This window comes from Festucalex cinctus, chromosome 2 (assembly GCF_051991245.1).
Source record: "Festucalex cinctus isolate MCC-2025b chromosome 2, RoL_Fcin_1.0, whole genome shotgun sequence".
NCBI lineage: Eukaryota > Metazoa > Chordata > Actinopteri > Syngnathiformes > Syngnathidae > Festucalex > Festucalex cinctus.
This window is the reverse complement of record NC_135412.1, coordinates 20,988,594-21,001,570: the sequence shown is the minus strand read 5'-3', so window position 1 is coordinate 21,001,570 and position 12,977 is coordinate 20,988,594. Positions and strand designations below refer to the sequence as shown.

At 46.4% G+C, this 12,977-nt stretch overlaps 1 protein-coding gene across 1 annotated transcript in view; it reads left to right on the top strand.

Annotated features, from left to right (window-relative positions):
- LOC144014100 (sodium-driven chloride bicarbonate exchanger-like) overlaps nt 1-12,977 on the top strand; it is a 61,551-nt gene that overhangs the window by 1,975 nt on the left and 46,599 nt on the right. Inside the window, exon 2 of the mRNA XM_077513634.1 lies at nt 1,221-1,250. Within this exon, the coding sequence (XP_077369760.1) occupies nt 1,221-1,250 (30 nt within the window). The remainder of the gene's footprint in view (nt 1-1,220; nt 1,251-12,977) is intronic.

The following is a 12,977-nucleotide window of genomic DNA, read 5'->3' as shown; positions in this document are numbered from 1 at the left end:
ACTCGTCACTAGTCACTGCTTGACTCTGCTTAGTTCTGCCCTGCAGTCATCATGGTAATAAAAACCGTACCCGGGTGTACCGCCGATCATTTTCATGAGACAAGACAGCCCCCTTAAAAAAAATCAAAATATAAAAAATAAAAGGCCAAGTTTCGGTTGTTGTAAACAATTGTCTCTTTCCAGGAGACTGCATGAGACACTCCATGAACCTTAATGTGGACTTATTTAATTTCCTTAAAGTTTTAATGTGTTACAGTTTTTAGCTGAAAGGAGGAATTTCAAGATGAATTTACCCTTTTATCCTCAAATTCCAGCTTGGCTTCTCTGACCAGTCAGAAAGTAATCAATCATCCCATTCAACCGCTATTTCTGTCTGTTGCGGAATATAAGTAAATGACTGCAGTTATACATCTTAGTCATGAAATTAATAAATCCAGATGATTATATTAAAAAAAACAACCTTATTGTATTGTGTGCCTGTTCTGTCAGTTAGGTTTGAAACCACAACTGATCGTAATTACTACTGAATTGTGTTACCAATGATCACTGCCGCAATGATTGGTTCTCAACTGGACTTAATGTTTTTTAGCCAAAGGGACTTGATATTTCCTGCAACACTGTTGTGAGGTGAGGGCTCGTCATCGTGGTGGACTTAGCTTTTACCATTCTACACAAAAAAACATTGAAAATCTGAAACAAGGGGATGAGTTTGGAAATTGTTACTTTGTTGTAATGAATCCAAATTTGAATAGTTCTTTGGAGAACTTTCAATCTTCAAAATGCTGTTCCCACATTAGAGCGAGATGGCGGGAGCATAATGCCGTGGGACTTCAGGCACAGGAACTTTATTCAGGTGCACAGAACCATGAAAAATCATGATTATGTTATTTTAGGAAGATGGTACCTGAACATGGGCCAACAACCCTTGTTATTCGCCATTAGCAATTTCTCATCTCAGTTTGCTATATGTTAAATGTTTTGTTACAATTTCTTCAAATGTATAGGACTGCATTTCAGCTTTATTTTTCTTTAAGGGGAATTTTAAATTGCATTTTCCAATTCTCACGTGTTGTACATTTTAATAAATTCCACGTAGTTTAATAGCCTGTGGCACATTTTTTTCCCCCCACAGGGTGTCGGTCTAATGCACCGGTAAAGCACTGTATGTGTGAAGCACGGGTTTTCTTTTTGTCATGCTGACTGATGTCCTTTGCTTGCAGGAACAAAGCACACAAGAAACTAAAAATGTGGTAAGTACACTATTTCCTCAGTCAATTTAAGTAACACCGTTTGCATTTACCACATATTGGCTTGGATTCCCTTTTAAGTTTAATGATTAGGAGCTATACAAAATGCAGCTTCATAACAATGATCAGGCAGGACATCAAGAATATTTATATTTGTGTGGATACTGTGAGATACGTTAATGTTAAAATAGTTGTATTTTACTCTTACCCATTTTAACCTGATTTAAGTAAGTAAATACGTTTGATCTTATGTAGCATTTGTCACAGAGAGGACTCACAAAGTCACAAACATCTGTTTGTGGTTACAAATTACTGTAAATACAAGTTTAAAACAAAAATAATCAAGTGTTAAACAAATCAGTATTAACTACTTGTTAAAGAGGCATCTCTTAGCGCAAATGTTAAGGTTTGAGTGTATTGGACAGGGACCCAGGTGCAGACACAGGTGAGAAGCTGGCAGTGTGCAAGTTCTTTAATAAACAATCAAAAGGTGATTAATAAGACGTGGGGGCTGAGTCCAGGCAGGGAACATGTGATCAGCAGCTGCAGTGCTTCACCAAATGGAAATGCATCGCCCTACAATTTGGGGGCAAAGGACTCCTTTAGTTTTTCATTTGTGTGCGAGACAGTAAGTAAAAGATGGCCAGCAGACCACTGTTACTTAACAGGCCAATAAAAAGACACCAGATGCCTAAAGTATGGAGGGCTTAGTATGTGACTGTTAAAATGTATTGAATCTTAAAATGAACAGAGAAACAGAGACGTCTCAGATTCAATTTAAATCACATTAAAAAATCAAGCTGTTGTCTTTTTGTTTTGTTGTAATATTCTATTATCAAAATCTATAAACAACTCTGACCATTGCTGTTGGATGTTAGCATTTGTGGTTCCTGCACACATACAAAACATTTGCCTACTTGTTTCGACTTTAGACTAGACAGAACATATTTTCATGAGAACGAGGATACTGTTCACAAAATTGTAATAATTGATGTCATCAACAAACGCTGGTATTGTTACATTTTGTGTTTCACAAACGCTGGTATTGTTACATTTTGTGTTTGTGCTGCTTTATTTTATGCTGCTTTGTGCTGCGCAACTAGCAAACAAATAGCGTCATCATGTTAGCTGCCAATGCTATCGCTAATGTTCTAATGCAAAATGCAAGGTAGTCAGGCAGTACCAACATTATTGTAGCCTGTAGGCAGTATTGTGACCCGTTTTGGGCTTTTTTGATGGTTCTGACCAACTAATTTCAAAATAAGATGCTGCCTACGGCTTTAACCACTAAAATTAGAGCTTCAGGCTCACAATGGCATTGACATTGATGTTTGTGAAGGTAGCAAAAGCGAAACACTGAAGTAGTTATTTTTGGGTGAAACTGGTTTATTTATGGTTCGGCATGTTCTGAGTATTGATTGGTGCTGGTCGTGAACTTTGCTTGGCTTGAGTTTAGAGGAATTTTGCCTGAACAGACTGATGTAAGTCTGACATCATTGCCCCGATTGTTGTTCTTTTTCTTCACTGTAAACTTTGGGACGCCAACTGTGACGGTCCCTGACCCAAGACTTGAGGTAACAAATCTGCCAGGCTCGGAGAGAGACAAGCTGTGCTCAAATCATGGTAGAATCAGTGATGTCACAGCGCTAATCCCTGTTGAAGGGTGGGGGTGGGGGGGGGGGGTGGGGGGGTGCTGGGCGGATTGGCGGTTGGATGCGAGTCACAAACATTTGACCCTGGATGAGAGGAGACACGACTGAATCAGAGCTGAGCTGAGCTCCATTTCTTCACTGGGCTTTTTTTTTTTTTTTTTTTGTGTGAGCTTGCCACCTTGTATTCTGGGCTGGCATCGAGGTGAGCTACGTCATCTTTCCGAGTGGGACACATAACCCTTCTGACCCTCTCATCCTGCCACTGCCTGCAGAGCAAGGGGAGGTTAGCGACCATCCCGTCGCATCGCAAGGGACCCAAAAATGCTCTCGGTGGACTACAGCAAGGGACTTAGTTACCAGGTAGGCAAACCACCGTAATGCATTTTATTTGGAAAGTTCTTTCCGAGGGGACGGGATGTGTTGTTGTGAATGTGAGAGGTCCCGCAGAGCTTTGGTTTGACAGATGGGACTGTTCTCTTCCCAGATTGGGGCTTATACCTGCTGCACTGATCCCGGTTACTTCATGGGTATGATAAAAAAGAAAATAAATAGTCATGTGTTGGCACAGTTTGGACGAGCCTTTTTTCAGAGAAGGAATATTTCTGTTTTTATAAGTAGTGATGCTCTCAGCAGTTATCATCGCCACGGTAACCATCTGTAGGGATGAAAAACCATGACAACTAAAACCACTCACCAATAGCAGCGGCCCTTACAGTCGCCGATAATCCATCTCCGTCTTTGTAAACTACAAGCCACAGATTCATTCTGTATGTATTATTTACTTTAATGCTGCTTGAAAGTAAATCAATTTACATTCCTTTGTCTGTCAAGTGATTTTTCTCAAGCTTACGTAACAGTGCCAGCTTGTTTTTTAACATGTATACCTAATGCTGTGGATTATTATTATTATTATTATTTTTAGATAACTATACTGTATACTTCCAAAGTAGCTCCCGCAATAGAAATTTAACCTTCATTATGTTGCTCCCCAGGGAACACCCATGAATAGCGTCCTGCAGAAATTAGGTCACACATTGTACCTGTGTCCCGGAGAGTTACATGATATTGGAAAAAGATTACTCATACGGAGCATGTGTGAAATATATGACTTGAACTAAGCTGCTCAGAGGGGACAAAATATGGAAAATTGATTTTTAAATTGCTTGTACAGTATACAAAGAGCTGGCTCTCTGGAGTGCGCTGGAATAAAAACAACCAAGTTAATGTTTGAAAGTGAGCTTTACTTTACTGATTGTGACGTTACAGTGCGTCTTAATGCACATAATACCGTCTCCAGCTGCCCATGACTTGGTAGCTAGGGTGGGTGAAGATCTGCCATTGTCACGATATGGGTTGTCAACTTCCGCTTACCCGCAGGACTTAAATCGGGAAATATGTCCTGGTCGACTCTCCAATCAATGGGTCAGTAATTCCCCTTTTCCCTCACCGGCTCTAAGGCGTCAATGTGAGGGGACGAGAATTAGTTAAGCCGATATATCGAGGTGGACTCACCTAGGTTTGTTCACTGTCTTCTTATCATGAGGCCAATCCGTTTTCATCCACCTACTACTCCTGAATGAGCAACCACACGAACCCAGGAATAATAAACTGAACACCTCACTTACTTGGCAGCTCCACTTCTCTTAGTTGTTTGCATTTGTTATTGACCTAGTCATTTAATAATCCTTGTTAGGATCATACGGACTTGTTTCACATAAAGCAGGAGTATTTGACTTTATTAATACAAATGGAAAACATTCATCAATGTCATTAAAATACAATTACCTCTTTTCCAAACGTCCGTTGCTGTTGTCCGTCTCGAAGGAAAATAATGAGGTCTTATAAAATGACCTGGACTTAGTAAAAAGTCCCAAAAATAATAAAACAAAACCGAAAGAAACAAATAAAATAATTAAAGCAAAAATTGTCTTTCAATATTTTATTACAAAAATAACAGGAATATAAAAACAATTTTTAAATTCTTTTTTTTTTTTTTTTTTTTTTTTTTTTTTTTTTTTTTTTTTTTTGAAGAGCTCAGAATTGTTCATTCGGTAGTCTTACCGATTCAACGTCTTGTCATCATTGCTCTTTTCCTTTTTTTTTTTTTTTTTTTTTTTTTTTTTTTTTTTTTTTTTGTGTGTGTGTATGTGTGCGTGCGTTTGCGTGCGTGCGTTTGCGTGCGTGCGTGCGTTTGCGTGTGTGCGTTTGCGTGCGTTTGCGTGCGTGCGTGCAAATACGTATAAATTTATACTTATTCATTCACCTAAAACCTTATAAATATCCCATTACCCTTCGCCTTAACCAGGTACTTCAGAATCTTGCCAGAGTCGTGAGATTTAAATGGTCAGGAGACCAGAGAAAAGGTCAGAAAAAAAAGAAATAAAGAGAAAAGAAAGGTAAATCAAAGTGACATCCAGCACCGACCAAACACTTCCTGCCTTCCCCATGATTACAAAATCAAAGTCTTACGCCAACCCCGGAAGCCTCTAAATTCCAGCAAATTTAGCGAGATCTCAAGAGCCCAGAGGAAAAACTAAAGAGAGGAAGGAGGGAAGGATCGATAAGGCAGAGTGAGATCAATAGAAGCCAGTACATCCAATCCATCAAAGTGAAGTCCAGCACCAACAAGACCCCTCCTGCGTGGTTACAAAACCGGAGTCTTATGCCAACCCCAGAAACCTCATACTTCTAATAAATTAAGATCTCAAGTGACCAGAGGAAAAACTAAAGAGAGGAAGGAGGGAAGGATAGATAAAGAAAAGTGAGAACCACAGACACCAGCACCAACTGATTCAAGGGGCTGTGGGAGGGAGAGGGTACTTCTGTTGAGTTTCAGTAGATGCTGGTGCGACGGATCTGGCATGCATAAGGACCACCACCAAAGAGAGAAGCCGTCAACCGCGGTCCAGCAAAGCGAGCACCCCCCCCCCCCCCCACCCCCCCCGGAATCCCCAGGCCGCGGCAGCACCAAGGCCACCCCCAAGCCACCCGAGCGGACACCGGTCAGCGAGCCGACCCAGATACCCGGAACACCCCCGCCCCAGCCCCGGCCCACACCCCCGAGCCCAAGGCCGCAGAACGAGGCCCAGCGGGCCCCCACAGCGCCCCACCGGTCCCCAGCCCCCATCCCCCCACGACCCCCCCGCACCCCACCCAAACCCGCCATCCACCACGACCCAGGCCCCACCACCCCCGACCCCCAAACCCCCGAACACACCCCGACCCCCAGCACCCAACCCCCCACCCACCCATACCTCCACCCCCCCCCCAAACAAGCCGCCCCCCCCCGACGGCCGCCACCCCCCCCCCCGCGAACCCGGCCCCCCGCGAGAACCCCCCACCCCCCCCCGGAAACCGGCACCGGGCAGCAGCGCAGAGAGGGAAGATGTGCCCACCCCACCTCCAGCCGCGCGAGATTTGCACCGCGGCGGGAGGGGGGAAGCAGAGGAGGAAGCACCAGGGGAGAAGGCGGGACACCAGAACACCGAGCCCGGTGGGGAGAGGCCCCGGTCGTCACGCCAGAGTACAAGTGACACCTAACCCTGTTACTGAGTCCGCCAGCTCGCCGACTGGCGAGCTCTACCCTTACACCGTGAATGTGGCCCCACCCAGTGTATATACAAGTGTGTGCGTGTGGTGCATTAAAATTGGGAGCAGGTGAGTCGGAGCAGAGGGAAAAAATTTCCCCTACTCCGACACACCCGTATCCCCCCCCAAAAAATGAATATGTATATGTGTGGTGCATTAAAAAAGGGAATGGAGGGACAAAGTGGTGGGGCAGGGACACAAATGGGGGGGACCACAGCGCTGCCAGGCACTGCAGTCCATCCCCTCTGATGGCTCCCCGCCCCAACTCACCCCTCCCCTTGGACGTGAGGTGCATTAAAATTGGAGGGGAGTTGAAGGGTGAAGACGGTGTTTCCACCCTTCCCCACCCCACCAAGAAATGTGTTGTGTGCCCTATGTGTATATTTACAAAGTGTATAGTGCAAGCTAGTGAAGTGAGTAAGAGGAGCGACCAGCGGGGCCTCACCCAACCCGGCGGGTGTAGGTGGCACGCCCGCCCCCCAGCACCCCCACCCCCCGCCGCCCCCCACCTCATCCACCCGGCACCACAATGGGCGGACAGCCAGCGCAGCAGGGCTACCGGACAGCCCACCAGCCACCGGGGCCCGCCCGGGGCACCAGGAGTTATACCGGAGCGGGGCAGGCCCCAAACCCTCGCCCGGCCCCCGGAGCCCGACGCCCGGGCCGGGGAGGGAGCCCCAGGCCCAGGGAGAGGGAGGGGGAGGGGCCGCAGGGCAGACAGGGAAGGGGGGGGGGGGGGCGGGGGAAGCGGGGAGAAGACGACAAGAAGGCGAAAGGGCGGCTGCAGGGCAGGAGGCGGGGGGGGAGAGGAGGAGGGAGGGCGACAAGGGAAAAGGGACCGGGAGGCAGAGGAGGATGGGCGGGAGGAGGCGAGGAGGGAGAGGCGACGGGGGGGAGGAAGGGGGAGGGGAGAGGGAACCACGGGGCACACCGGAGGCCCACCCACCCCGAACCGCGCCGCCGGGCACGGAGCAGCGGACCGCGCCGGGACGGCACCGCCCCGGGCACCAGGGGAAGCACCCCAACACCGCACCCCACAGGGGGCCCAGGGAGCGGCCAAGACGCAACCGCCACCGAGCAGACAACGGGGGGGGGGGGGGGGGGGGGCAGAACCACCCCCGCCCGACCACAGGGGACGGCGTCAAGAAAATTGACTAATTAGCATGCAGTAACACCAAGTGTTGATGCTTAGTGCCCACTAGAAATAGATCTTAAGGAGTTATTGAGTATAGTGTCGTATAGTGTGGTATGCTCGAGCCCACTAGCAGCAACTAGGTTCCTGACTATATAAAAATAAAAACAATCAGATACAAAATACCAAATACAGGAGCAGCGAAAACAGAAGTTGTAACGATGTGGTGGCTCTCGTTTTTCGGGCTGTGACTGTCTTCTTGTGCCAATGGACACTTCTGTCAAAACCGAAAAAGGCTGCTTCCACTAGAACATTAGCCTAGTGGAAACTCCTACCTTTCTCCTTGGTTCTCGAAGACTTTCTTCTTGTGCCGATGGACACTCCTGTCAAAACCGAAAAAGGCTGCTTCCACTAGAACATTAGCCTAGTGGAAACACCTACCTTCTCTCCTTGGTTCTCGACGACTTTCTTCTTGTGCCAATGGACACTTCTGTCAAAACCGAAAAAGGCTGCTTCCACTAGAACATTAGCCTAGTGGAAACTCCTACCTTTCTCCTTGGTTCTCGAAGACTTTCTTCTTGTGCCAATGGACACTTCTGTCAAAACCGAAAAAGGCTGCTTCCACTAGAACATTAGCCTAGTGGAAACTCCTACCTTTCTCCTTGGTTCTCGAAGACTTTCTTCTTGTGCCAATGGACACTCCTGTCGGGAACCAAAAACTTAAAATTTCCGCAAAAATACAAGGAGGAAAGGCAGGGGATGGGGGATCAAGGTTATGCCTGTAGCGGCGGCAGCCTCGGTCAATGGGTCCGCTATCAAAGAAAAGGGACCATAAATATTTTCGGGCACCCCGCAATAACCAAGCAAAGAATATGGCAAATTTGCTATAAATGGATATCTACAATAACAAGCCACTAAAATGGGCAACCGCACCCAATATGGAAGGCCTAAATACCGTAGACCATAGTTTATCATCAAACTACTAAAGGAGACTGCTCCTCTCCGAGCAGCTCTCCACCCTCAACTCTAACTGTTCAAGCCCTCCTCCTCTTTGTGGGCGGGCTTGAACCACCCCTTGACTCAGCCCCTCCCTCAGGAATGCGCGGTGCAGCGCGCTCTACCAGGTACACTATCAGTACCTTCACAGCCGACCAAAGCAGCAGGTCGCTGTAAAAGCTCATTCACTTTGAATGGCTCTCTCACACTCAGCCTCTGTTTGAGTGTAAGTCTCCTGGGGGGGCCAGTCACCGTTCCTTTAACACAAAATAGTACAATCAACTTCAATTCAAAAATCACACTAGTTTTTCACAATTAAAGCAGTTCTTTTCCATGAAACATTTTCATCAAAGAGACTAATTTTGTGTTAGCTCAGGGTCGTCTGACATGACAATTTATCAGTGAGTTCGCCGTCAACTCCAAGCACGGTGCCCCCGGCTCAGAGTCGCGCTCACTCGGGTTCCTGTTTGGGCTTCGATCGACCCCGATTTTGACAAAAATGAGTCAATCGTCGCCCCACGTTGGGCGCCACATGTCAACTTCCGCTTTAATGCGCGTTCGCCAAACACAAGGCGCAATTATAAATTTCAAAAATCACAAATACAATTAAAATTAAAATTAATAAAGTATAAAATGAAATAGGAAAAGGGAAATCAAACATAATCATATAAACCTTTAAATAAAGCCTTCTAAGATTGATCACTTCTTCAAAGAGCTCAAGACCTAATTTTAAAATAAGACGTTTTTGGCTAAAAATAATTTGAAGATATGGAAGTGTGTTAAAATGGCTCCGTCCCTACACGCGATTAACCGTTCATAACTTCCTCTTAAACATCTTATTCAATAAAGCATTGTACATTACCCAATTTGGAGAGAAAAGTCCCGTTCGCAGCTAACAGCCAAAGGTCCTCCGTAAAAAACCTAAGTCCTATCACTCTGCTGTACGCTTTCTCTAACAACACACTCCTCACGGGTTGATCGCTTCACGACAAAGAGCTGAAAGCTCGGAGCCCCGATCGCTGCCAGGGGCAATCTTTTATAACCTTGGTTGCGTCACAGCATCTCCTTGGTAACGGTGGTCTTCTGCCGGTCGTTCCAGTCACGTGTAGTCCCTTTGCATATCAATGCGCTGAGACGAGTTAGGGCATGTTGGGACGTGTTAGGGCATATCCACAGTCACATACAGTTGAGTGAGAGACAAGCACATAACATTGGAGCTCATTCTTTACACAAGCGCACACAGGAAACTGGTTACTAAGCTACGCACACCACAGAGCTTAGTCAGTTCCTGTTTAAACAAAAACACATTTCAGCCTTCGTGGGGCTATATGCACTCATTTACACGTGGGGCAATACACTCATCCTACGCGGGGCACTACGCCATCTTACGTTGCCATATGCCATCTTACTGGGGGCAACATGCTATACGTGGGGCAAGACGCCATCTTACGTGGCCATATGCCATCTTACGCTGCCAAAGTCTCGGCTGCAATTCAATATGGAGCCAAAAAAGTCCCTATTACAATTCTAACGGTCCTGGCTCTTATTTAATATTTACAATCATCAAATCAATGACAATATGTGATAATATTCTTAACCAAACTATGCAAGCATGAATAATATGTATATACATAGCATGTTAAATCCCAAACCTCTCAGGGAATCTCAACAGGTTGATTCTTTTTCATTTGTTACACATCTTGTATGACAATGCTGAGAGAAAACATCTTTTCATACAGGCAATCATGACACTCAATGCAGTTACAGCAATCTTATCAGCGATAATAAACAGTATCGCATGTAATTAAAAGAAAAGAAAAGACAGCACAGTTTCACAGTGGCTTCAATGTGCTGTAAGCATTGATCCATATTCAGGTTAACAATTGTCGAATAAAAATTGTATATTGTGTGTGCTATTACTCAATTCAGGATACCTTTGTTTATTTATTTAACCGTGGGGCTTTATCACTACAACGTAGGGCCACCTACTCTCTTTAACTTGTGGCTTGATAAGGTTCAAAATGTGGGGCTAGGATGAGGATCTTATCAAAACGTGGGGCTTACTTAAAGCTAACGTGGGGCTTAAGGCCAACCTGGGCCTCGCTAGGGATGACCTATACTTGCTAAGCAGGCGGCTCCGGTTGCTTAGGTTTGGCGGCATCTGGTGGTTACCTTGGGGTACTACACCCAGAGGCCAAAACATGATCATATCTGCCCTATAGACACCAATTCCTTGATCTTATGGACACCAATTGATCTCTAATTTTAGAATTGAGTTCAGTCCATAATTTGTCATCTAAAAGTACATGATATGGTGCTCCATCTGACCCACTCGACTCCACTCAATTCAACACCCCCTCCTAGAGATCACAGGTGTCCCTCAAGCAAATCAGCCGCATATCCAACTCACCATCCAACCCCATCATCCACACCTCATCTACCCCACCGTCATCACCCAACGGAGACGCCGGGGAGTCAGAAGGCATGGAGACGGGCGAAGGATCAGGGAGCGGAGACCACAGGCTGAAGCCATTTATCAGTAGGGAGGGCGACAACGCAGCCAACGAGCCCTCATCCTCGCTATGCTCAACCTCCGGGTCATCAACAAATGACGAAACCGCGGGGGAGACTGGTCTCAACAGTGGCATGATCTTACCAACTGGAGCCTCCTGTCGGGCGGCACTGGATTCCCCAGGCTCGTCAACCCGGTCCAGGGGGGGCGAGGGGGCCGTCTCAGGCGCGCAGGGTCGCTCCTCTCCAACTCGAACACCACCATACCTGGCACTCTCACCAGGTCTGGCCGTCTTCCTAGGAGTGGCGGCTACACAAAAGCCAGACGGGGTATTGAAAGTCAAGCGTCGAGCACCGTCAGGCAGGCGCCATACCATGCGCATCAAAGGGACAGTGCTCCCGATGAATACACTTTCTTTGTTAACATGGTAACGTATATCCTTTATTGGACTTTGAACCAAACCTTCCAACTTACATGAGCCCGCGAGGTCAGCAAAGCCAGGCCATTTCCAAATTTTACTCATGGCTGAATCGAAAAGATCACATAAATAAGTCATATAAAGCCCATCGGGTATAAGCCACATTTCCTCACCCACACCCTCTGGGGACAAAGGACAGCAGCAGTGCCCATAGAACACGTCTCCAACTACCCAGGCTGAGAAGAGAAGGAGATCGTTTCCACAGAAGACACACCGCGGCTCATCCTGGTTATCCTGGTAAACACACAAATACAATTCGACAATCCTTAAACCTGAGGAGAGCCGGCTAGATTGCGGCTCCCCATATGTACAGGTCGATCCTGATCTAAATGATCATCCGCACCCGCTCTGTCGAGAGAATGCGGAATGCCACTACGCCGAGAGAGCGAGGGTGTGGTCGCTCTCCGAGTAGCGGAACCTTTTGGCGGGAGAGTAAAGAAAGCTGCATATGTAAAAAACCAAACTACTAAAACCAATTGGTCGACCAGGCGCAGCCAAAGGAGAATTGAAATTATTCCCCAAACTATACCCCATAAAGTTAGTTTAGCTGTTCGCCACATCCAAACCCTGCTGCCCGTAGCCACAGGATTTCGTTGAAGGCGAATCACCATATTCATGATATACAAAGCCAATGCCATGGCAAATATGCCTTCTAATATAACTGCTCCATATAAAACCTCAAAAATCATGATAGAGGTCACATCTAAACAAACCCAACACACCAAGAGGAAAGTTTCAGCTACCCCTCTTGGAGTTTTATAATTTATTCTAATTCGGCCATGCATGTACACAATGAAGCATCCCAATCCCAGTGTGTATGTACAAAACACAAAGCGTAACACCAGTACCTTGGTAACAGCTATCACCAAAATAAAGGGTCGAGTTAACTGCCAAATGTCCCATTGTCCAGTACAGCAATAAAGAAGCCATATTATAAAAATCATCCAATATTCAGCTTCATTACTTACATTTTGAAGGGCGCCTGGTCTCCCTTTAGTACCATTAACCGCACCGCATGCCATGGTCATGTGTAGTTTTACTGTTCCGCCAAAAAGTGTCAGTGAGGATTGAGGAAGACAGGGCTGGGGCGTTGCAGTTATAGTCTGGTCGATCCCGCCCTTTTTTGCAGCCCTTCCTCAATGCTCAATAACCTCCTCTTCGTCGCCCCTCCCCAATTTTCCTGTAGCTCATTGGCCAATAGCCGAGCTTTTACCATATTAGGTGAGGCTTTCTCTTTGTGTTCTCGACGAGGACATAGCGACAAAGATCCTCTTTTAACAAATACAAAAGCTATCACTGCCGCTAAAACAATTCCTAAACCTAGCAGGAACCAAAGTCCCACATCTTGTGCTAAATTTGACAGCCCGGTTTT